The sequence below is a fragment of the Diospyros lotus genome, chromosome 14 (assembly GCF_014633365.1).
Source record: "Diospyros lotus cultivar Yz01 chromosome 14, ASM1463336v1, whole genome shotgun sequence".
In the NCBI taxonomy this organism is placed as follows: Eukaryota; Viridiplantae; Streptophyta; class Magnoliopsida; order Ericales; family Ebenaceae; genus Diospyros; species Diospyros lotus.
Window position 1 is genome coordinate 16,591,840 of NC_068351.1, and position 22,241 is coordinate 16,614,080.

At 33.1% G+C, this 22,241-nt stretch overlaps 2 protein-coding genes across 8 annotated transcripts in view; one reads left to right on the forward strand and one right to left on the reverse strand.

The window, feature by feature from the left end:
• LOC127789858 (uncharacterized) overlaps positions 1–11,854 on the forward strand; it is a 50,747-nt gene extending 38,893 nt beyond the window's left edge. For 6 of the 7 annotated variants that reach the window (XM_052318901.1, XM_052318902.1, XM_052318903.1 and 3 more), the window contains 4 exons: positions 6,156–6,241; positions 6,362–6,422; positions 9,214–9,300; positions 11,433–11,854. In XM_052318901.1, the coding sequence (XP_052174861.1) occupies positions 6,156–6,241; positions 6,362–6,422; positions 9,214–9,300; positions 11,433–11,525 (327 nt within the window). In that variant the 3' untranslated portion in view covers positions 11,526–11,854. Of the gene's footprint in view, positions 1–6,114; positions 6,242–6,361; positions 6,423–9,213; positions 9,301–11,432 lie in introns of all 7 variants that reach the window. The other variant, XM_052318905.1, reaches the window with a different exon arrangement.
• A 4,245-nt stretch (positions 11,855–16,099) lies between these two features.
• Positions 16,100–17,012, reverse strand: LOC127789761 (uncharacterized protein At1g15400). Its single transcript, XM_052318733.1, has one exon. The coding sequence runs from the start codon at positions 16,873–16,875 to the stop codon at positions 16,501–16,503; it is 375 nt and encodes a 124-aa protein (XP_052174693.1). The 5' UTR covers positions 16,876–17,012; the 3' UTR covers positions 16,100–16,500.
• Between the last annotated feature and the right edge of the window lie 5,229 nt (positions 17,013–22,241).

The window sequence follows — 22,241 nt, forward strand, 5'->3', positions numbered from 1 at the left end:
TCTGGTTGGGATTGAATTCATGTTTTGCGTGTTGCATGTGGGGTTTACTTGGCTGTCTAGATCATACCTACCTTGCAATTTTGAATATGTGATGAGTAGATCAAGAATACTAAAGCTGTAAGGCATGATAGGAAGAGTTTTGGTTCCGTATTTCTATTTTTTAATCATTTGAGCTTATTGTTATGTATGGGTGATTTATCTTAATGGTTTGTATGAACAGCCCAAAGCCTTAGTAAGATGATACCTGTCATGGCCCACCACCCTGGAGCACCCACTAGCATAGGAGATCCGTGAGGAGGTCATGAAATGAATAATATAGAACAACAAAACATAAACAACTATACACATCTCATTTATTTTAACCAGGCTCACATGGTATATACATACCACAATACTCGCTACATAAATCTAGTTAGGGCTTAACCGCCCATACAACGAAATAAAAATGGCAACATAAATATGTAACAACAAAACAAACTCTACTCCGCAAGCCCTCAAAACCAACTCCCAGAGATCTTTTGGTTGGAACGACTCTGTACACAACCTATCCCATGAACTCATACACCACTAGGCTCGGCTCCCTCTTCATCTTTACCTTTATCTGGAATGATGCAGAGTAAACAAAGTGAGCCGCAAGGTCCAACAAGTATATATAAAAGGAATAGCCGATCAAATATGAAATTGGAATATGAGCATCAAATATGGAAGGAAATAAATTCCATGAAATGAACATGTAATTTCTTGTTCATCATTCACCATCTCATAATACATCGTATTATTCTATGCAACATTAGACAATTATGAATTTTTGTGCCCCAACCATATTATCCATATATAAACAAGTATAATTTGAATCGTTGCCCACTCTTGCTCTGGCTTAAAACCAAATGAACATTATGAGCCAAGGCTCCCACAGACAAGTAAATGCCTTCCGAGCTTGCTTTTGGATATCCTTTTCCCCACACAATAAAGTCGTAGCGCAAAATAATAGGTGCGCCAATATATATATATATATATCATGCAACACGTATGTATTTTCACATTAAGACAATCAGAGTTATAAGCAAGATAACACCAATATCTTCCATAAACTACACCCTAATCAAGAAATGCATCATTCCTTAGGAAATATAGGGTGAATCGAGACCCTATTGAGGCTTTTGAATAAAATACATCAAGTATTTAAGGACATCAACAAGATTAAACATGGTAACGTAGGCAAGAATTTTCATCTCAATCATAACAAAAAATTTCATATTTTAGACTGAAATTAATGAGGCTGTAATTGGCTCAAGTCATAACCAATTAATTCAATTCATATACCGAATCGAAGCCTATGATGTCCAGTTTACAGAGCAACAAACGGATTACAAATCGGATATAACCACAGAAGGTTACGTCCCGAAAACCGAAGCATGGCAGATTGCGCACTACTGTGACTTACGGAATTTTTTGATAGAGTTTAACAAGGTCATTGCAAGTTCAATTCGAAGCCAAATCATTCAAGTCATATGTCAAAACGAAACTTATCGAGTCAAGTTTACACATAAACAAACAGATCTCGAATCGAATATAACCACAGAGAGTTATACCCTAAAGAGTATAACATTTACAAATCTGACAAAAATTAATGAGATCCGAAAATTAAAATTACAAAAACACAAGACTTAGAAAATACATGATCCAAAGCCACCAAAAGATTTTGATTTACATTTCCAAAGAAGAGGAAATAGACTTACAAAAAAATTAGGAAAGAAGAAAATGGATCTTGCCTTGATTAAGAGATGATTTGAGAGAAGAAAGGAAGCCACAAACCAAGCCTCCAATTCCAATGGAAGGCCCTCTAAAATCAGCCGCCGAATCCCCTCTTGAAGCACCAATTTGAAGAAGAAGAAATTATGGATTGAAGAGAACAAGGAGAAGAGAAGAATAGGAGAAGAAGAAAATGAAGATGACTCACACTAAGGCACCCTTATATACTTCTCTTTCTTTCACATTTTGCCCTTTCACAAATAGGTAAATTCCCCACACATCCCTTCTTCCCTTTTTCATTCATTTAATTAAATGCAAAATACATATATATTTGCACACACGATGAGCCCAATCTTCAGCCCCATTTCTTCCAATCTCAAGTTCACAAATTTTGACTTAAAATATTCAATACACCCAAATTTCATTTAATTTTTAACTTGCAACACATGTAACTCTTTAATCATCTAAATCAATTTATGCCCAAAATATAGCACGCATAGAAATAATACCAAAATGCCAAAATAATCTAGACCCATTATCGATTCATTACATTTAGTCCTTTTTAGCACTAAATAATCACTTCAAAACATCTCATTCATTTAAATTTTGAGTTAAACCATATAATACCCAAAAATGTGATTTAATCTCCAAGTAACTTTGGAGTCTCATGAAATCAATTCCAAATAAGTTTAAGCCCTCTAACCAACTTCATAAAATAGAGAGAGGCATTGTAATGACATGATAATGGGTATAGATTATTTTGGTTTTATTTCTATGTGTGCTATATTTTGGGCATAAATTGATTTAGATGATTAAAGAGTAGCATGTGTTATGCAAGTTGAAAATTAAATGAAATTTGGGCGTATTGAATATTCTAAGTCAAAATTTGTGGGCTTGAGATTGGAAGAGAATGGGGCTGCTGATTGGACTCCTTGTGTGTGCAAATATATATGTATTTTTCGTTTAATTAAATGAATGAAAAAGGGAAGAAGGGATGTGTAGGGAATTTACTTATTTGTGTGAGGGCAAAATGTGAAAGAAAGAGAAGTATATAAGGGTGCCTTAGTGTGAGTCCTCTTCATTTTCTTCTCCTCCCATTCTTCTCTTCTCCTTGCTCTCTTCAATCTATAATTTCTTCTTCAAATTGGTGCTTCAAGAGGGGATTCGGTGGCTGATTTTAGAGGGCTTTCGGTTGGAATTGGAGGCTTGGTTTGTGGCTTCCTTCCTTCTCTCAAATCATCCCTTAATCAAGGCAAGTTCCATTTTCTTCTTTCCTTATTTCTTTGTAAGTCTATTTCATTTTCTTTGGAGATGTAAATCAGAATCTTTTGGTGGCCTTGGATCATGTATTTTCTAATTCTCGTGTTCTTGTAATTTTAATTTTCGGATCTCATTAATTTTTGTCAAATTTGCGCATGTTATACTCTTTAGGGTATAACTTTCTGTGGTTATATCCGATTTGAGATCCGTTTGTTTATGTGTAAACTAGACCCGATAAGCTTCATTTTGATATATGGCTTGATTCCAAGTCACTGTTGCTCGCAATATGCCATGCTTTAGTTTTTGGGGAATAACCCTCCGTGGTTATATTTGCAATCCATTTGTTACTCTGTAAACTAGATATCATAGACTTCGATTTGGTATATGAATTGAATTAATTGGTTATGATTTGAGCCAATTACAACCTCATTAATTTCGGTCTAAAATCTGAAATTTTCTGTTATGATTGAGATGAAAATTCTTGCCTACGTTACCATGTTTAATCTTGTTTATGTCCTTAAATATTTGATGTATTTTATTCAAAAGCCTCAATAGGGTTTCGATTCACCCTATATTTCCTAAGGAATAATGCATTTCTTGATTAGGGTGTAGTTTATGCAAGATATTGGTGTTGTCTTGCTTACTTGATTGTCTTAATGTGGAAATACCTAAGTGTTGCACGATATATATATATATATATATTGGCCTACCTATTATTTTGCACTATGACTTTACTGTGTTGGAGAAAAAGATATCCAAAAGCAAACTTGGAAGGCATTTGCCTGTCCGTGGGAGCCTTGATGCATAATGCTAGTCTGGTTTTAAGCCAGAGCGAGGGTGAACAATGGTTCACATTATACTTGTTTATATATGGATAATATGGTTGGGGCACAAGAATTCATAATTATTTAATGTTGCATAGAATGATACGATGTATTATGAGATGATGAATAGGAAATTACGTGTTCATTTCAAGGAATTTATTTCCTTCCATATTTGATGCTCATATTTCCATTTCATATTTGATCGGTTATTCCTTTTGTATATACTTGCTAGGCCTTGTGGCTCACTTTCTTTATTGCGCATCATTCCAAATAAACATAAAGCTAAAGAGAGAGCCAGGCTTAGTGGTGTATGAGTTCATGGGATAAGTTGTGTACAGAGTCGTTCTAGCCAGAAGATCTCTAGGAGTTGGTTTTGAGGGCTTACGGAGTAGAGTTTGTTTTGTTGTTACATATTTATGTTGTCATTTTTATTTCGTTGTATGGGCAGTTAAGCCCTAAGTAGATTTATATAGTGAGTATCGTGGTATATATATACAATGTGTGCCTGGTTAAAATAAATGAGATTCGTATGGTTGTTTATGTTTTAGTTATTCTATATCATTCATTTCATAACCTCTTCACGGATCTCCTATGCTAGCGGGTGCTCCAGGTGATAGACCGTGACAATACAACTCCTATTAATCATGTGGTTGATGATAAAGTGGTTAAAGAATGGATGGTTGTGCACAAGGATTTGGAGGCTCTTTGTGTCTTATAGCATCATTAAGTTGAGTTTAAGCATGTAGAGCCTTGCTTGATAAATGAGATACATGTTGAGGGGTTGAAATGCCTAATGTTGTTGGTTAAACACACACTTGTGCATAAATCAATAATCACCCACTTTAATTCAAAATTCAACCCACCAATGATCAAATTTTTTCATTCTAATATCTCCCAAGTGTGGGTAATATCATAGTAAAACTATGTTTAAAGTTTCATAAGCAAAGTCCAAAATTTGAGCCTCCACTTGCATTTTCGGCCATTGCTGATTTTTCAGTTCTAATGAAACTAATTCAAATTAGTCCATATCTAATTTAAAATAGTGACTAATTGGAAATAGAGGAATTCTGTTTTGAATTAGTCAACTATTTTTCCAAATCTTTCATTAATTCAATATTCTATTTCATATTAGTCTATGTCTATTCGAAATAGACTTCTGAAATTTTTATTTTTGTTTTTTTGTAAATCCATTCCATCCAATCATGGCCCACCAAAGCCATCCATTGCTCCTCAAATTTTCCAATGGGTTGGTTTTACTTGCTCTAAGCTTAATTTCTCAAGCCTCAAGCTATTTTCTCACTTTCTTAAGACCTGAAAATTCTCCAAATTTATTTAATTATTCCCAAAGATAGAAAATAAAATCACATGTAGTTACAGTATGGACATGTGGGAGGAAGACCGATAGAATCAAATGTGAAGCGAGTGAGTGAAATAGAAGAAATTTGTAGCAAAAGAGGAGAGAAGTAGGAAACCCTTAAACATGACATATGATATAAAGGTCTTGCAAAGGATATGGCCATAGATGAAGATGTTTGGGAATCTAGAATCCATGTACTGGTGAGATTAAGGATTGTGCTTGTTCTTCTTGTTGTTCAACGATATAACTTCATTGGATTTTACCTCAGGCTCTTTATTGGAGCAGTACAAGCTAAGCCACTGAGGATGTGGAAGGTCCCCTAAATAACTATTGAGTTTGGACTCTTTATATATATATATATTTTTTTTTTTGAGGGGGGGGGGGGTGTATTTTATTATCCACAGGCTGCTCAATCGTAACTTTGGGAACTGCATGCTCTTATGGTAAAATGTGTAACTTTTTTCCTTCTAACATATATATGCATACAATGTTGAGAATAAATCTTGGAATCATAAGCTGTTTAGGGTAGAAGGGGCTTTTTATTAGCTAAGAAGTCTCTTGTTCTCTTAGCACTGGTTTGTTTGGATGAGAACATTTGAATTAGCCTCTGGTTTCAAATTCAAGAAATAACACCATTAACTAACCCTTGAAATTTCAATTCCTTTGTATTTCCTGTACAATTTTTAGTCACTCTCATATTCAGCCTACTTACATGTACAAGTAGTGCTTATGAGCAACCATGTTTCTCAAGTATATGAATGCTGGGATTTGTGTGTTTGGTGTTAGATTATTCTCCCTGTACCTTTTTGCATGCACATATGCCAACAGTTGCTCACATTTCTTATTCCTTCTTTAGTTATTTTCTGATGATACAATGTTTCTGATATCTTCAAGTTTTATTATTTCTTTATATCTGTCTAGATGAATTTCCATAACACCCTTAACACATAATCATGAACCAGAAAGAAGATACTGCTCACCAGCATCAGTTCATATTACATGCAGCATTGGATATTGTCCAGGACCTTGCATGGACAACAAGTGCAATGTGAGATATGCTCACCTCTCCTTGTCCATCTGTCGTTTAAATTCAAATTAACACATAAATTTGATCGATAGCTTTCCTGCTGCGGCGAATGTCTTATATTCATGTCACTTTCTTATCCAGGTTCTTGAGAGCAATTGACAGGTTCAATGATTTGGTGGTGTCAGTATATGTAACTGCAGGTCATATCCTTCATAATATCTGGCTGATTTGTACTTTATTAAAACCTTTCACTTGATCATGAAAATTACAAATCATGCAGGTCGAGTTTTACGGAAATCTATATACAAAGAAAAGGGGGGAAAACAAAACAAATATAGTATACAAAATTTCCTTGTAAACCATTGATACCTTTGTCTCTGCCACATCACCTTGTCATTCATAGAAGAAAAGGCATTAGTTGCAGGGCACATCAGTTTTATCTTTGGTTTGGTGTATCAGTAAGGAGAGTTATAGAATTATAGATAGAAATGATTAGCGAGAAATAATTCATATAGTCGACCCCATATAGTGGATTAAGGCTTAACATGTTTAGTTGATGAGGCAATTTGTGTGTTTCCGGATGAAGTTGTGAAAAACATAAAATACAACCCAAGAAAAGAACCTGTGAAAAAAATGTAAAAAAGGTTTAACTAGGGCTTTTGGCATAGAGCTGGTATAAAAGGTTTCATCTATGCCAAAACAAGACCTTGTACTTGCATCTATTCATTGCATTCATATCTAAAGATTTAAATTCCTGCTTGCGTGACTGATGTGTATAATCACATCAAAGTTTTATCAAAATTCAGTTCTTGTAATATTTGTCTAGACCTTAGTTTTTAAAATATTTTTAAGATGTGATTTCAGCATGTGTGGTAGTAGCAAGAGCCGGTTGATTTTTGGGAATGAACTCAAAATCTATAGATTAGGTAAGAACTTGTAAAATTTTATCAAAGGAACCAAAAATAAAGAAATAAATACAATAGGAATTTTCCCAACAAAAGGTCAATTTGTCATCATGAAATACTTTAATTCCTTCCAAAGCCCTTTTGGATTATGTTTGAATTACTTTTCAATGTAATTCAGGATTTAGATTTTATCTCCATTTGCTGGGTTTACATCTACCTTGCACACAATATGAGTACTGAGCTTCAGCTACTTAACATTATATGTCTTATTTTTATAGAATTACTTAGTGTTTTAGAATTTGATGCTAATTTGGGGGTTTCATAGTTATAGTAACTGGTGCCATCACATGATAATTCTCTAGATGTTCGTTCTTCTAACCAATTATTCTTCATGATAACTGATTACCGATGATGCCAGAATTTTATTCCAAATGATTCTGGTTGTATGCTATCAGATCTAACAATGTAGACTGTCAAGCAAAGCAGTGGTTTTACCTTTGTCTTGATCCTGCAACATTCCTCTTTAAACTCAAAAGTCCTCTCAACAACCTTCCACATTTCTCTGAAAAGATGATCTCTAGATTTTGTTCAGTATGATATTCCATATAATCTATCCCTTAGTAGTAACAAAATAATGGGAACTTCATTTTTATCTGAAAGCCTTGAAAAAGTTCCAAGTTTGTAAAGAGTCTGGACCACCAAGTAGTGTCGCGAAGATAATTTATTCACCAATCTGGTTCTCTCTGTTATTTGAGTTTTAGCAAAGGAATCTAAAGAATTGATCTCTCTGTTGCTGAGCCTTGTTTTTTTAAAATCCATTTGTGATATGCTGGATTATGAGCTTTGAAAGAATACGAGTGTTTGTGTCATGGATCTATAAGCTTGTACTCAATCGAAGTACTTGTTACTTTCTTCTTTGTCTTTTGACTCTTTTCATGTTATCATCAAGAGAGCATTCATCTAAATTTCCAACTGCCCCTCAACATCCAAAGCTGATTTATCCAATCTTTTTTTATACTTGAGACATGTATCAGATGCTTCATTTCCACTTATCTCAGGATGTAGGCATATACTGCAGCCAACTCTATGATTCTTCTCATTACTTGCTTAGCAACCTATCCTGCACTTTGTTTCTTTAATAATTAAGAAATTTGGATGTGATCATTTGATTCACCAAAGTTAACTTTTGTGATTATCTGTGGTTCCATAATAGAATTTTATATTCTTGAGTCTATTCTTTCATCTTTTATCTTTAGATGATGTTTTTAGCACGTAATATCACACTACATATGAATTAAGATTTTCATAGGAATTTATGGCGTATTTTGGTCCATCCGCATGAAAAAAAAAGAGATCCATTGTTGGACCATCCTATGAATTTATTTCAATTCTGTATTTCACTTTTAGCAATGTTATTTTCATCTGATTTTTAGAAAATTAAATATCATTGCTTCCTGTTAGTCTAAAGTGTTGGGAAGGAAATACTAATACAAATCCACCTCTGGTATTAGTTCAAATTGACCAAACACTATATCTGCGTCCTTGGTAGCTTGAGATTTCATGATTGCACAATATGAGCATAATTGAGATGAGGAAATTGCAGTAAATATGTGGCTATACAAAAAAATAAAAAAAAAATAAGAAGAGAGAAAAAAATGAAAATATAATTAGAAACAAAATTACTTGTAATAAGGTTAGAGTGATGCCTATTAAAGATAAAATGTGTGAAACACTATTAAGATGTTTTGAACTTATGAGAAGATCACTAGATTTACTTGTGAGGCGAGTGGATGACATGGATAAAATTTGTAGCAAAAAAGTTAGAGAAAGACTAAAGAGAACTTGGTGACTAACAAGCCTTAGATATAACATGAGGTATAATGGCCATACAAAAGATATGATTGTAAATAGAGATTATTGAAAAACTAGGATTCATGTAGCCAACCCCATCTAGTGAGATTACAGTTTGTGATGATGATGGCATCTAAACAGAGCCCCTTGAATTTTCTCTGAGTAGTGTGATTAATATGCCAAGATCTTAAAGTTCTTGCAAACTTTATTCTGTATTTTCTTTAACAAATTGTCATACATACACGATTTATGCTGCTTCACGACTCTCGTAATGAGGATGGAATCAAAAGCTTCTTTCAAGAGGTCCACGAACTGTACATAAAGGTAAGCTTGTTTCTCACTCCTTGCTTTCTTGTAAAGATACTTTCCTCCATAATTTCGCCTTGCCATTCAAAATTTATAAGAACTCGGTTTGTCCATTTCACATAGATTGTGTTTTTTTTATATATTAAAAGCAGTCTAATTCATGTGCTAATTTCATGATTTCAGTTTCATCTTTATAAATTCTCAGTTCTGTTGATCATAATAGGGGTTTCTATTGAATTGGTAGATCTAATTGGGTGACCACGACATTTGGTTAATGGAAGCCGCTTAGCAAAAAATGAATTTTGAATTCTGTAATTTAAGCTCTGTAGTTAGCTATGTTTTACAAATTATGAATTCTGTAATTTAAGCTCTGTAGTAAGCTATGTTTTACAAATTATGGAACATGTAAAATGAACATTCCTACTGAAAATGCTATGCAGGGACACCCCCCCACCACCGCGGGGGGGGGGGGGGGGGGTTGTAAAAACTAGCACTCAACAAATTTGAGGTGGTACCATCAAAATACGAGGAAGGATAGCTAAATTAACATAGCCAAAAGTGAAGATTAACATAGCCAAATTTGAGGTGTTAGGCAGTAGCTGTGCTTCATCTTTAAGGAGTAACATAGCCAAAAGTGAAGATTTTAAGTCATTGTGGTACCAGGAAAAAAAAGTGGCCCTAAGACTAAAGAAGATGCAATTCTACAACCACTGGATTATGGAAATAATTACAGGTCAAAATTTTGCGAAAGAAAAGTGGTAGAATCTCAGCTAGGAATTACCGGACAAAAAAAAAAAAAAAAAAGAAGTGGTAGAATCTCTGGTGGCCATTCTCTGAAAGATGACTCTCCCAGTTTCTGAAGTATAGGAAAAGGAAAAGGGAAAAGTTTGGGCTTTGCATGGGAATGGATTCCTTATTGGTGTCTTGTAAAATTCAGTTGCTTTTACTTCTTGCATCTGCATCGGTGGTGGATATTCAAAACTTTTGTCCCTTGCAATGCTAATGCAATTACTTTACCTCTCCCTATTTCTTGCCTCCGTATTGGTCTTCTCAGAAACTTTTATCTTATTATTGCTTGCCATGCTACCCCACTTCTTTTCCATCTCAAAAGCCTCTCAGTTCTATTCCTCAATGGGCATAAAATTTGTAGTCGAGTCCCTTGTACACACTGTTGGCTGTATTGGGTTGTTCAGGCCTACATGCTTGAACATGCTCTCTGTCTCCTTGCCTGCTTGGACTCCACTCCTAGCATGCTTTGCATTTTCAATGGTCTCCAAACTTTGATTCAATTTCAAACTACACCATTTCAAAGCTACCTGATGCTTCGTGCACATTCTAGTACGGGTTGGCCATTTAGTTTAATAACAATCAAATAGTCTTGTGTAGGATACACAGACAGGCTATTAAATGCTAAAAACAAAACAGAGTGAAGATAATGGTAGGTTCAATCTCTTCATATTTAATGGTCCCCAAGTAGTTGTTTTTGTTTGAACATTTTCCTTGAACAACACCATTTATGCCTTCAATGTGGGACTTGCATCCTATCCAACGTGGAGGAGGTTTGTATATGTTCGCCTAGCTCTTTCATGATCAACTTTCTGGTTATTGCACCCCTCTTGCATATAGTTACCATGCCTATTGACATAGCATGAATTAGGGAAATTTGTCTACCAATTAGGACTCAATTCTCATCCGAGAGGGTTACAGCAATGAGGAAAGGTCCTTTACATGAAATAGGAAGGTTTTAATATTAGTTGAACTGGCATAGAGCCATACCATATTCCCGTTTTCTGGTTTCTTCATCGCTGGCTGTGATTACCTTTTTGGCATGGTGGTTAAATATTGTAAATGATTGTGTGCCATAACCTGTGTACTCTTGCTTGTGTCTCTGTGTGACATACACAGATGGGGCCCTCACCCCAACACCAATGTATCTAAACTTAGTACACCAAGTGTTACCTGAAGTTAACTTTCGATTCGTGGGATGAAGTCATAAATCCCTGACTTTTTAGTAAACTATTGATACGCGCGGGATTATGATGGTGTTTCTGTTGTTTTGTTCAATGTGTGTTTTTGTGTCCGTGTGGAATGTGTGAAACCTTGTAGATCTGCAGGCTCCCCTGAATCCACTTAACCTTGTAAATTTGCAGATTCTTCTTAATCCACTCTATCTGCCTGGTTCTCGGATAACCTCTTCTCATTTTGACACAAAAGTTCGAGCCCTGGCAAGGAAATATCTATGAGCCATATTCATATCCACCAGAGAGCAGCGGGGGCAGCAGAGCATGGTGGGTTACTGGAGCGGGATGCACATTGGTACCAGTTGAATACTTCAATCTCTATGGGGCTTTCATCTGTCATTTGGTTATAGTATCAAGGCAATATGTCTTGTGGCTTTTTACAATCACTTGAGATCCTAGTTTTAGGTCTTCATTTAGACATTTAAGTTGCTCATCTTGATTGGATTTTTTCATTGTGTTTGTTTGGCAATGGCAATGTGGTTGTCTTTGTAAATATTCTCTTTCATTTTCTCATGCCGGGACTTGAATTTTTGGTTATTGTTATATGCGCACCTATGTGGTTTATTTACAATGTTATAGTATGGTTTTTCTTTTCAATCCCTTCCATTAGATCAAAAATGCATTTAAGAAAATAAAACAGAGACACCCAAACCACAAAACATGTAGTAAAATAGCAGCCTGAACCCACCATTAAGTAAGAATTCTGAATAGAATTTTTACCCTACCCTACCCTACCCTAAGCATCTTCGTTGTCTTCCTAGAATTTGTCCAAAATCTAACAATGGCCTGCCCTCTCTTGTCTGGATTGAGAGAAGATATGCAATGAACCATTCTTTCATTCATTATATTGAGGTTGATTGCGCTGTATAAATTTAAAGATTAAAGTAGAATTTTATTTTTATAAAGGGTATGTATTTACAATTAAAATGTATGGTTATGAGATCACGAGATAGGAATCCAAGAAAGAAAAACTCACATGGGCGTTGACTGGTTTATTTGACCTTGGACTTTGCCGCCACCGCGTCCGCCTCCACCTCCACCTCCACCTCCACCTCCGTGTCAGTGAAACACTGCTATATTTGACTAAACTGCAACAAAATGCGTGCGCACATGCCGTGGACCTGTCTCTGTTGATATGAATGGGAGACAATATTTTGTGACTGCCATATATCACAAAACAAATATATAATTTTATGTGAGGTAAATTAATTATTATTATTAAAGTGTGATAATGTAATATATCTCAAAAACACAAAAAAATATTAATATTTTGTGGTGATGTGAAAGGAAGGGGAGGGAGAAGTTGAATAGTGGAGCGTTGTGTTGAAAAGATGGCGGGCGGGCGGGCGGACAATGAGAGGCCCACAACACAACGAAGCCCGTGCTGTGGGTGTGGTGGTGAGGCGTGTTATTCGCATTTTCATAATAATACAATAAATATGCCCAGACTTTCCACGCCCCTTTCTGGAGCCTTCTTCGAAACATCATTGTCATTTAAATTCATCACCTATGGAACGGAAATGTTATTTTAATATTATTATTATTATTATATTTATATTAATATTTTATATATCATAGTGTGCGATTGCAAGAATTAAAATTAAATGTCTAAATAGCATTTTTACCCTTAAAAAGTATTACTTCTTAACATTCACATTCATATAAGAGAAATTATATCCGATACTTTTAAAGTTAGAATAATTATAAAAATTATTTCTAATATTTGAAAAAAATGCAATAAATACAACTAAAGTTTATTACCATGTTGCAAGTTTTTCTTTATCATTAGTTAGTCCCGTTAAATATTATAAAAATAACTAAATTGCCCTTACTATATAAAAACCTCTCTTTCATTTGCCTTTCTCCTCCCCCTCATTAAATATTATAAAAATAACTAAATTATCCTTAATATATAAAAACCTCTCTTTCATTTGCCTTTCTCCTCCTCCTCATTGCAAACTTCATTGCTTACCTTCCTTCACTATAACCCCTCAACGTCATTTTTTTTTGTAAGTTTCTACCACCCTTCCCTCTCTATGTGTGTGTTTTGAGTTTGATAGGACCAAGATGATTCTGGGTCCTGTTGAACCCAGATTTCTTTTTCTTATTATTTTATCTTTATCTCTATTTTGGGTTTGATTCTAACTACTTATTCTTCTTCTTTTATCTTATTGTTCTGGTTCCATCAAACACAAATTGTCAATAAAGGTTTCTTTTTCTCTCTCTAATTTATTCTTTTCTCTCTTATTTGAACCCAGATCTAGCTTCAAGATGAAGCTAAGCAACAAGTCCAGAATCTGCTACAATAAACTTGGGTTCATCGAATGCCAAAATGAAACCTGATAAGTTCATCGTCGGCTAATGATAAACCTAGTGGGTTTTGTGTCGTGCAAGGGTTGTTTTTTATTATTTTATTTTTATTTTTTAATATGAGGATAGAGAAAAGAGAATGAAGAGTAAATAGGTTATTTTACCCTTTTATTTAATAATAGGGGTAACTGTTGCTATTTTTTAAACGTCAAGGGGTTTATATAATTTTACTAAACTCAAGAGTGTTCTTTGCAATTTATTCTTAAAACAGTTAAATCTACCTGAAAAACACTCTATGCTTAGGCTATCTCCACTAGGTTGCTAAATGGATTGCCATAACCAAAATTTAGGGAACCAACCCCAAAATCACGCTCCAATAGCCTTTGCCATCGCCAAATTGTTTCATCAAATTTCTGGCGAAGCTAAAATGGCTCGCCAACTGTGGCAATCGAAATTTTCAAGGACATCATCCCCATTTCTCTCACCATAATGACCATCAACGTGGGAAGAGACTGACTAAACATACGAAGGCTGAATCAGTTGGAGAAGACGAGTTGCAAGCTAAAACAAAGGCAAAATCGGCTAGCAAATACAGACAAGTTGCAAACACCAGATCCGCTGCGGCGACCATCTAAGGTGGCGACAGCGACGAACAGCGGTGGTGTATTCTTCAGTGATGGCAATGAGCAAATCAGCCTGGTTTGTGATTTTAGATTTTTTTTTTTTGTATTTATTTCGTATTGGATGAGTGATATTATGTATTTGGTTATTAATTTATGTATTTGATTATTAATTTTGCGTATATGTATATTTGATTATTAATTTTATGAATATGTGTTTCTGATTATTAATTAATTTATTTGATTATTAATTTTGTATATGTGTGTATTTAATTATTTTGTGTATTTGATTTTTGATTATTGATTATGTGTATGTTAAAATAAATAGAATAGAAATTTATTAATAAATAAATGAAATAATGAATCAAATAGAAAAGATAATAGAGAGTGTTGTTAAAACAGACACAATTTTTGAAATAAAATCAAATTATAGAATGAATTATTTATAATATAATAAGAAACGAGATAGAAAATATTGTTAGAGATAGCCTTACACGATGTAATTTTCTAAAAGAGATTATATTTCCTAGTTTGGACTTTCTTTTTGAGGAAAAGCAATAAACAAATCGTTTTGAGGTTTGTAAAAATGCCTTAAATCACATATGGTTTAAGTAAAATTTATCTTATTTTTTATAGAAATTAATTTTGTTAAATAATGGTGTTACTCTCTTATTTTAAGAATTGATTTGGTGACAGGAAAGGAGTTTATCGTAATATTTCTCCTCACAAATATCCAAAGAAAACTAATACATTATACATGTACTTGTGTTTTTTTTTGTAAATTTATTTATTATGTTGAAAGAAATGATGAAGACATTTTGGAGATTTATGAAGAATTAACAATTATTTGTTAATTGAAAGAAAAAAAATAATTCATGATCATAAAACTCAAGAGAGATGTGTGTAAATTCTAAAAAACACAACAATGGTCAATGCAATTTAGACAAATTTGAAGAATGATGTACAAAATTCACCCTTAAATTTAAGTAGAAATATTATATCAAAACTTGTTTTTGGTTGTTGAAATTTGATTTTTTTCATGAGTACAATATATATTTTAATTATCAATCAAATAGTATATTTCAATGATATATTGATTTAGGGACCAAATAAAGCTCCTAAAAACTCTTAAATCTCATATTCTAACTCATATTGCACAAGGATTTTCTCCAATTTATAAATAGAGATTTAAACATTATTTATTGGTGTGCATATAAAATGAAAAATTAAAAGAGAACAATATGATTTTGAAAGTTACCAAATTTTTATTAAAGTACCAAAGAACAAAGATTTAGAAATCACAACCAAACATGATAATGGATGGGACTTGTACCACTGGACAATCCAACAAAGTCCTACAAGGGGTTAGATAATTTGAGGTTATGATAATTAATTTAGAATATTATCTTAATTTAAAATATAGAAACAACCTTCCTTATTGGTTATAAGCACTTTTACAATAAAGATTTGCAAAACAAGATAATTACCATTAATTAATCTAACAATTGTTAATGATTTCTTGCATCATCAAAATTACAAAAAAGTATACCATAACCGAGCATGAGCATGTGCATGTGCATGTGCATGTGCTGGGCTGGACAGAGAGAGAGAGATAGTAGTGATGGCGGGGGGCAGAGTTTGATGACCTAACATCACCAACAGTGGGAAAGTGGGTGATGGCGGCCAAATCTATTCTGTTCCCACACATATAGAATAGAATTGAATATGGGCTGATTCTCTGCACCTTCCACTGGATCTCTGCCATTGCCATTGCCATTGCCATTTGCCATGAGTTCCAAGTCTTAAAAAGACCATTATTATTAAATTAAATCCCAAACACAAATAACAAATTGGCAGGCATACACATATACGAAGAAAAATTCCCAATTGCAAGAAGCTTTTGAATATTGGAGAGACAAAAGGGAAGACCATGCCGCCCCCGAATCCCTAAAATTACCAATTGCAACTGCATAACCATCAATCAAAGAGACGCGAGTTTCACAATTGAGATCCTTCCTTTTGTACAATAAGATCCCTCCTAATTTCCCCAACAATATGCACATATTTGAATGAATTACATCCAACAAGTACCAATACCAATACCAAAACCATGTCTAGAATTTCAGATGAAACAAAGATGAAAACCAACATGTTCCAAAATTCTTAGGGCAATTTAGCTAGCTACTCATTCAGACATATCATCGAACACCACCAGGACCAAGCTTTCCCATCACGGATGCTGCCGCCGCCGCCGGAGCGACGGAGTATCATGTCCTACGCTTGCCGGACCTAGGCCGGCGACGGGGTTTGTCCTTCTTCTTCCCAAAAGTGCTGCAGAATCCACACGCCGACACCCGAGGCGAAGGCGGCTCTATCGCCGGCGACACCTTGCCGGTGCGGAAGGCGCGGCCGCCGCCTCCGCTGGATCGGCTCCGCTCAATTGTGTTGATCGATCCAACGGCCGCGGCGGATCTCGAAGGCTTCGCCTCCTTGGCCTGTTCTCCTTGTTGGTCTCGAGCTTTGTCGTCGTCGTCTTCCTTTTGGTTGAGCTGGTTCAATTCAGAAAGGAACTTGTCGTCCCATACAAGCCCCGATGAGCCTTGCCTCCTGAATGATGTTACCGATCTCTGTAAGCCAGCCATGGCCTCTCTGGCTAGAGTTTTCTTCTTCAAGTAGCTAGAATGAAGTCTCCTGTTGTTTGGCCGGCTTCTTTGCTTATGAATGAACTTGTGTATATATAATGCTTTGGCCGGCTTCTTTGGTTATGAATAAACTCATATACATATACATATAAATACATATAGAGAGAGAGAGAGAGAAGAGAGAGAGAGAGAGAGAGATTAACGGAGGGAAGATAAGATGCCTGGAGGTTTAGTTTAGAAGAAGTCGTGACCCGTGAGGTGGCACCCCAGTCAGTCAAAGCTCTTTATTGTTTTAAGGAAATTACTACATTACCCCGAATGCACCACCGAGGGGACGACTGAATGCATAATTATAAGAGTCATGTTACAGTACCCGGATAATTGGAATGAGCGAACATAATGAAGCCTGTTTGACCAAGATTTGGCAGACTTCATCTAAGATAATTCTTTAAATACATTGTTATTAAAATTAAATAAAAATTAAAATAAAAATAATTAAAATTATAATATAAAAATTAAATTAAATTATAATATAAAAAATAATTAAAATGAAGTTCGCAGCAGACTTTCATCCGCCCAACAACCCGCCCGCTACTGGGCGAGTGGACTTCAACCATAGCAGCGGACTTCATCCGCCTAGCAGCCCGCCCGCTATTGGGCGAGTGGATTTCAACTAGTTGAAGTCTGATCTTTATTTGGACGCATGTTTCGAGGTGAAGCAACAGTTTTAAGGTAAAGATATTTTTATCTTTTAATACCTTTAGTCATCTTGTACATCAATCAATTCGGACAAAATAACAGTTTTCTAATTATAATTTTATCCAATTATTAGTTCATCCATTAATTAAAAAAATATAATTATTATTTTTAAGATTATACCATAAATTATATTTGATAAAATTATCACTTCTCATTTAAATTCATTCGCATTTTACAAGAAGCATTATCATTCAAACAATAACATAATTTAACACAACTTGAAAATTCAATATAATTATCAAATTACAACAAAAAAAACACAAAACTTAATACAATTTTGAAATCGAATGACTTTTATGAGTATAAATTATCAAAAATAAATAAATAAGAAAGGAAAATGATAAGGTTATTGTTGAAATTGTCGTTTTTGTGTAATTTTTTATCGCTCGTGTTTTTAATTTCGACAGAAAAGATAAATTATAAATGAAGATTTTATTTTATTACATAAAATAAGGAATTAAACTCACGATCTATTAGTATGAATTTTAATTTATTATGATTTAATCATTTGACGTGTGTTATGAAAATTAAAATGTTAAAAATATTAAAGTAAGGCGAGGATGATGGGGGTGTTTGGTGGGCAATGTCAAGGCATCCATGTGAAAATAAAAGCAGCAACTTTATCAAACTATTGCTGACTTGAATGGTTCAAAGTGCGGATGTAAATGTAATGCTCTTTCAAAATGGGGGACAAACAATTCATCGCCAATTGTGACATCAACTTTATCAAGACACTTGTCCACTTATCATAGGCCCGTTCAGAAATGATTGCACTTTCAAATGTGGCAACTTTCTTTGTTTTTCTATTTTTTAATTATTACTTTAAAAAATAAATTTCACTAAATCATAATATTGTCTTTTTATTTTATTAATAATAAGTAATAAAACGTTTAAAAAAGTAATTCATGTAAGTAAATGCGGCGGAAAGAGACAATTAAATGTAATTTATGAATAGTAGAGATAAACAATATAAATATTTGAAAGTGGAGGGGTTAGGTTATATTTGTATAAAAATAATAATAATATATTTATTTATTTTAATTAATAAGGAGATGTTATACACAGCAATCATTCATTTGATTATTATTGAGAGCAATGTTGGGGGAGAATGGTCCAAAAGCAAAATGATGAGGATGATATGATGGGTAGATGGGCGGGCGTTTAAGTCTGACAAGCAAGCAAACGTAACATCATTGAATAACAAATTTGAATGTTAATCTTCTCATCATCATGTCATCATCAGCACATAGACTATTGACAATGCACAATCAATCATAACTCTTCGGATAGGAAAAAAGTTTTAAATTGGAATTCATGTCAAAAATAAAGAATTAGGTTGTGTTCTTTCGTTATTTTGAAGTTATTTTTAATTTTTAATTTTTTAAAATAATGAAAATATATTTTTTATTATTTTTAAAAATAAAAATATTATAAAAAAAACTAAAAATAACAAAAAATTATTTTGAGTATTTTCATTCAAAACAAACTCTAAATTCAAAATATATTTATTTATTTATTTATATTTTATTATTGTAATAAAAAATATTATAAAATTTATTAACTTTAAAATGTATATATATTTTTAATAATATATTAACATTAAATATTTCTAATTTATCGAATAATCAAATTTATTGAATAAAATATCATTAAAAAATAATTTTCAAAATTTCAAAGAGAACGCGTTTTCTAATTTTCTGTTTTGAGAAATCGTTTTTTAAAATGACAAAGAGAATATGTTTTCAATTTTCTAAAAATAGACTACTAAAACAAAAAATAAAAAATGAATTCAAAACTCAAAATTAGAAATTGAAAAGCAAAGAGAATACAGCCTTAGTTTGTTGTTCGCGTCAAATAATATAAAATTTATTTTTAAAAAAAAGGCATAGATCCCATAAGAAGGGTGGAACTCACAACTCCTTATAAACTCGTATCAAATAATATAATGAGTCTTCTCAAATATATAAATGTTTAGACTGTCTCTCTATCTTTTAGCTTTAGCTTCTTGATTTTATTTTTATTTAATTTAAAAATAAGAAATAATGTTCCCTTACTTAGTTTTACCTTTTAGAATACATACTATAAAATTTATTTCTATAATTTCTATTTTATTTTATTTCTACAAATTTTACAAACAATGAAAAAAAATTTAAAAAAATAACTTTAAAAAGGCAAAATTATTGTTTTGTCTTCGGAAGGTAATAAATCTCATATTTTTACATGTTTTCATTATTAAGAAACAAAAGAATGATACATGGCCTCTCATTGAGTCTAGATCAAAAGGATAAACTCATAAAATTTAACTATCAAATTTTAATTCTAAGCATCCAACCATTATCAACACAACCTAAGATGACTGAATCCAAAAACCTTTGAGATAATTTCAATCTAAATAATTCGTTGGCAACTCAAGATAATTGAACTTGAAAACCTTGGAGATAATTTCAACTTAGTAGATTCATTGTCAACTTGAGATAATTGGCCCAAAAGCCTTAGCAATAATTTCGACTTGAAAGATTCATCGTCAAACTGAGATATTTGAGCTTTAGAATTTTGGAGATAACTTTGAGAATTTCAACTCACTTATATAAAAATCAAGACTCTACAGGTAAACAAATAGACTCACAATACTCATTATGCATTTGTTGCTCATTTATTCTACTAACTTAGGCTATAAAGGTTATACCAAGATAACCAATCCCACATTTCTTGTAGGTGGTCACATCCAGGTAGACCATGATGATTAGTCTGAACAACCATCATTATTTGGCGCCCACCAAAGGGCCAAGACTACTTGACTTTCAACACAACCGAGCCTCCCAACCATCTTGGTCATTTATGTGAGAAATGATAAACACTCAAGAGGAAAGTAAATTGAGTTTTCAAAAACTTATTAGATTTAAAGGTTATTGAGCAAAGAAAACTATTTAGCCTTTTAAAGTCTTTGAAAGATGAATATAGAGATTTTATTGAAACTTTTTAAATTCTTGGTTCTTTAAGAAATAATTATGCAAATACAACTTGAATGACAATAAACTTTGCAAAATCAAATTATGTTATTGAAGTTGCAAACTTAAAATCCTGAAAATAAAAATTTAACTTGCTGAATTGAAAGAAATAAATGAATAACACAGCATACAAAGAAATTTATAGTGGTGTGATCCAACCAGCTTATTTCACTCTCTTGGCTCCTCACCAAAGATTTCAACAATCCACTATAGTTTTTGCATGCTCAACTACAATCTCAGCTTTTGACAAGTGCAACTGTAATATTTGTTTTTCAATGGCTTAGCAGTAATCAATTACAAAATTTTACAACAATTTTTAAAGACTCAACTGAAACTACTTCTTTTTAAAGGATAAAGTGTAACCACTACCTTTTCAAACGATTAGGCGTAACCTCTTGCCTTTTAGAGATTAGGTGGAACCAAAACAAAATAGGTAAAGATTACAATTTGAAACACTTTGAGAAACATTTACAAGATTGAAAACAAATGATAAAAATAGCTTATCACAAATAAAAAAAAAAGATGAAAATAATATAAAAGTAAGAACACTCTCTCTCTTTTGCAAGTAGAAGATGTGTGTTTTGAGAACTCTTTTTCTTGAGGAAAGAGTAGGAAGTATTCAAAAGATCAACTCTTGTTTCTTCATCCTCTTCTCATTTTATACTTGTTGTCCAAAGAATGAAATATGCAAGTACAATATTTTTTTTATAAAATAATCATTAGAATATTAAAAAAATAAGATAAATGAATGGGTAAAATTTAAAGCCATTTTAGAGGCTTGACAATCGAGTAAGGTTTGATTGCACTCGATTATACTCAATAGATACTCGATTATATAGAGATATGCATATATAAGATACTTGATTATCACTCACAAATAGTCGATTATACATAAACTTTTATTTAATTGCACATGAAAAATACTCAATTAAAAGAGAACAAAACCTAATGAACTTTGTTCAAGCAAGAACACTCGATTATGGAGAAGAAATACTCGACTAATACAAGATTTTACTTAATTAAGCTTAACTCTTAGTTGATTAACAAAAAATAATGCTCAACTATAGCTTTGATCACTTGATTACTTTTGATATAACCTAAACTTGTAGTAAATACTCGATTAATGAGAGCATTTGCTCGACTAATATTCAAACATACTCAATTTATTCTATACCTTACTCAACTATTATTCAAACAACATATATTATTTTGAATATCATCATCAACACAATTTCTGTAACGATCTATTATCGACGATTTATTGAATATTTTATAATATAAAGAGTTTAAGGAAAGATAATAATTTATTATTATTTTTAACGAGTGTTGGTGAAAATTGGAATTTATTTGTGATTGAGGAAGTGGTTGCAATTTTTTGAAAGAATTTTGGGCCTAAGTGAAATTTTTGAAAACTAGAAGTGACTCACTTTAAAAATAAAATATGTGCATTAATAAGTGAAGGATGTGGTACAGCAGGTGGCACTCGTGCGAGATGAGGCTAAGGGTGGTTGCGGGTTCTATTCCAAGGATAGGTGCTAAGAGAAAAATGCCAAAATGACGTTTTAAGGCAATCATGCTCGTGCCATGTGGGTGGCCAAG

Bases quoted from the DNA above. Each gene is read 5' to 3' on its own strand.
- LOC127789761 (XM_052318733.1), bottom strand. From the start codon at position 16,875: ATGGCTGGCTTACAGAGATCGGTAACATCATTCAGGAGGCAAGGCTCA.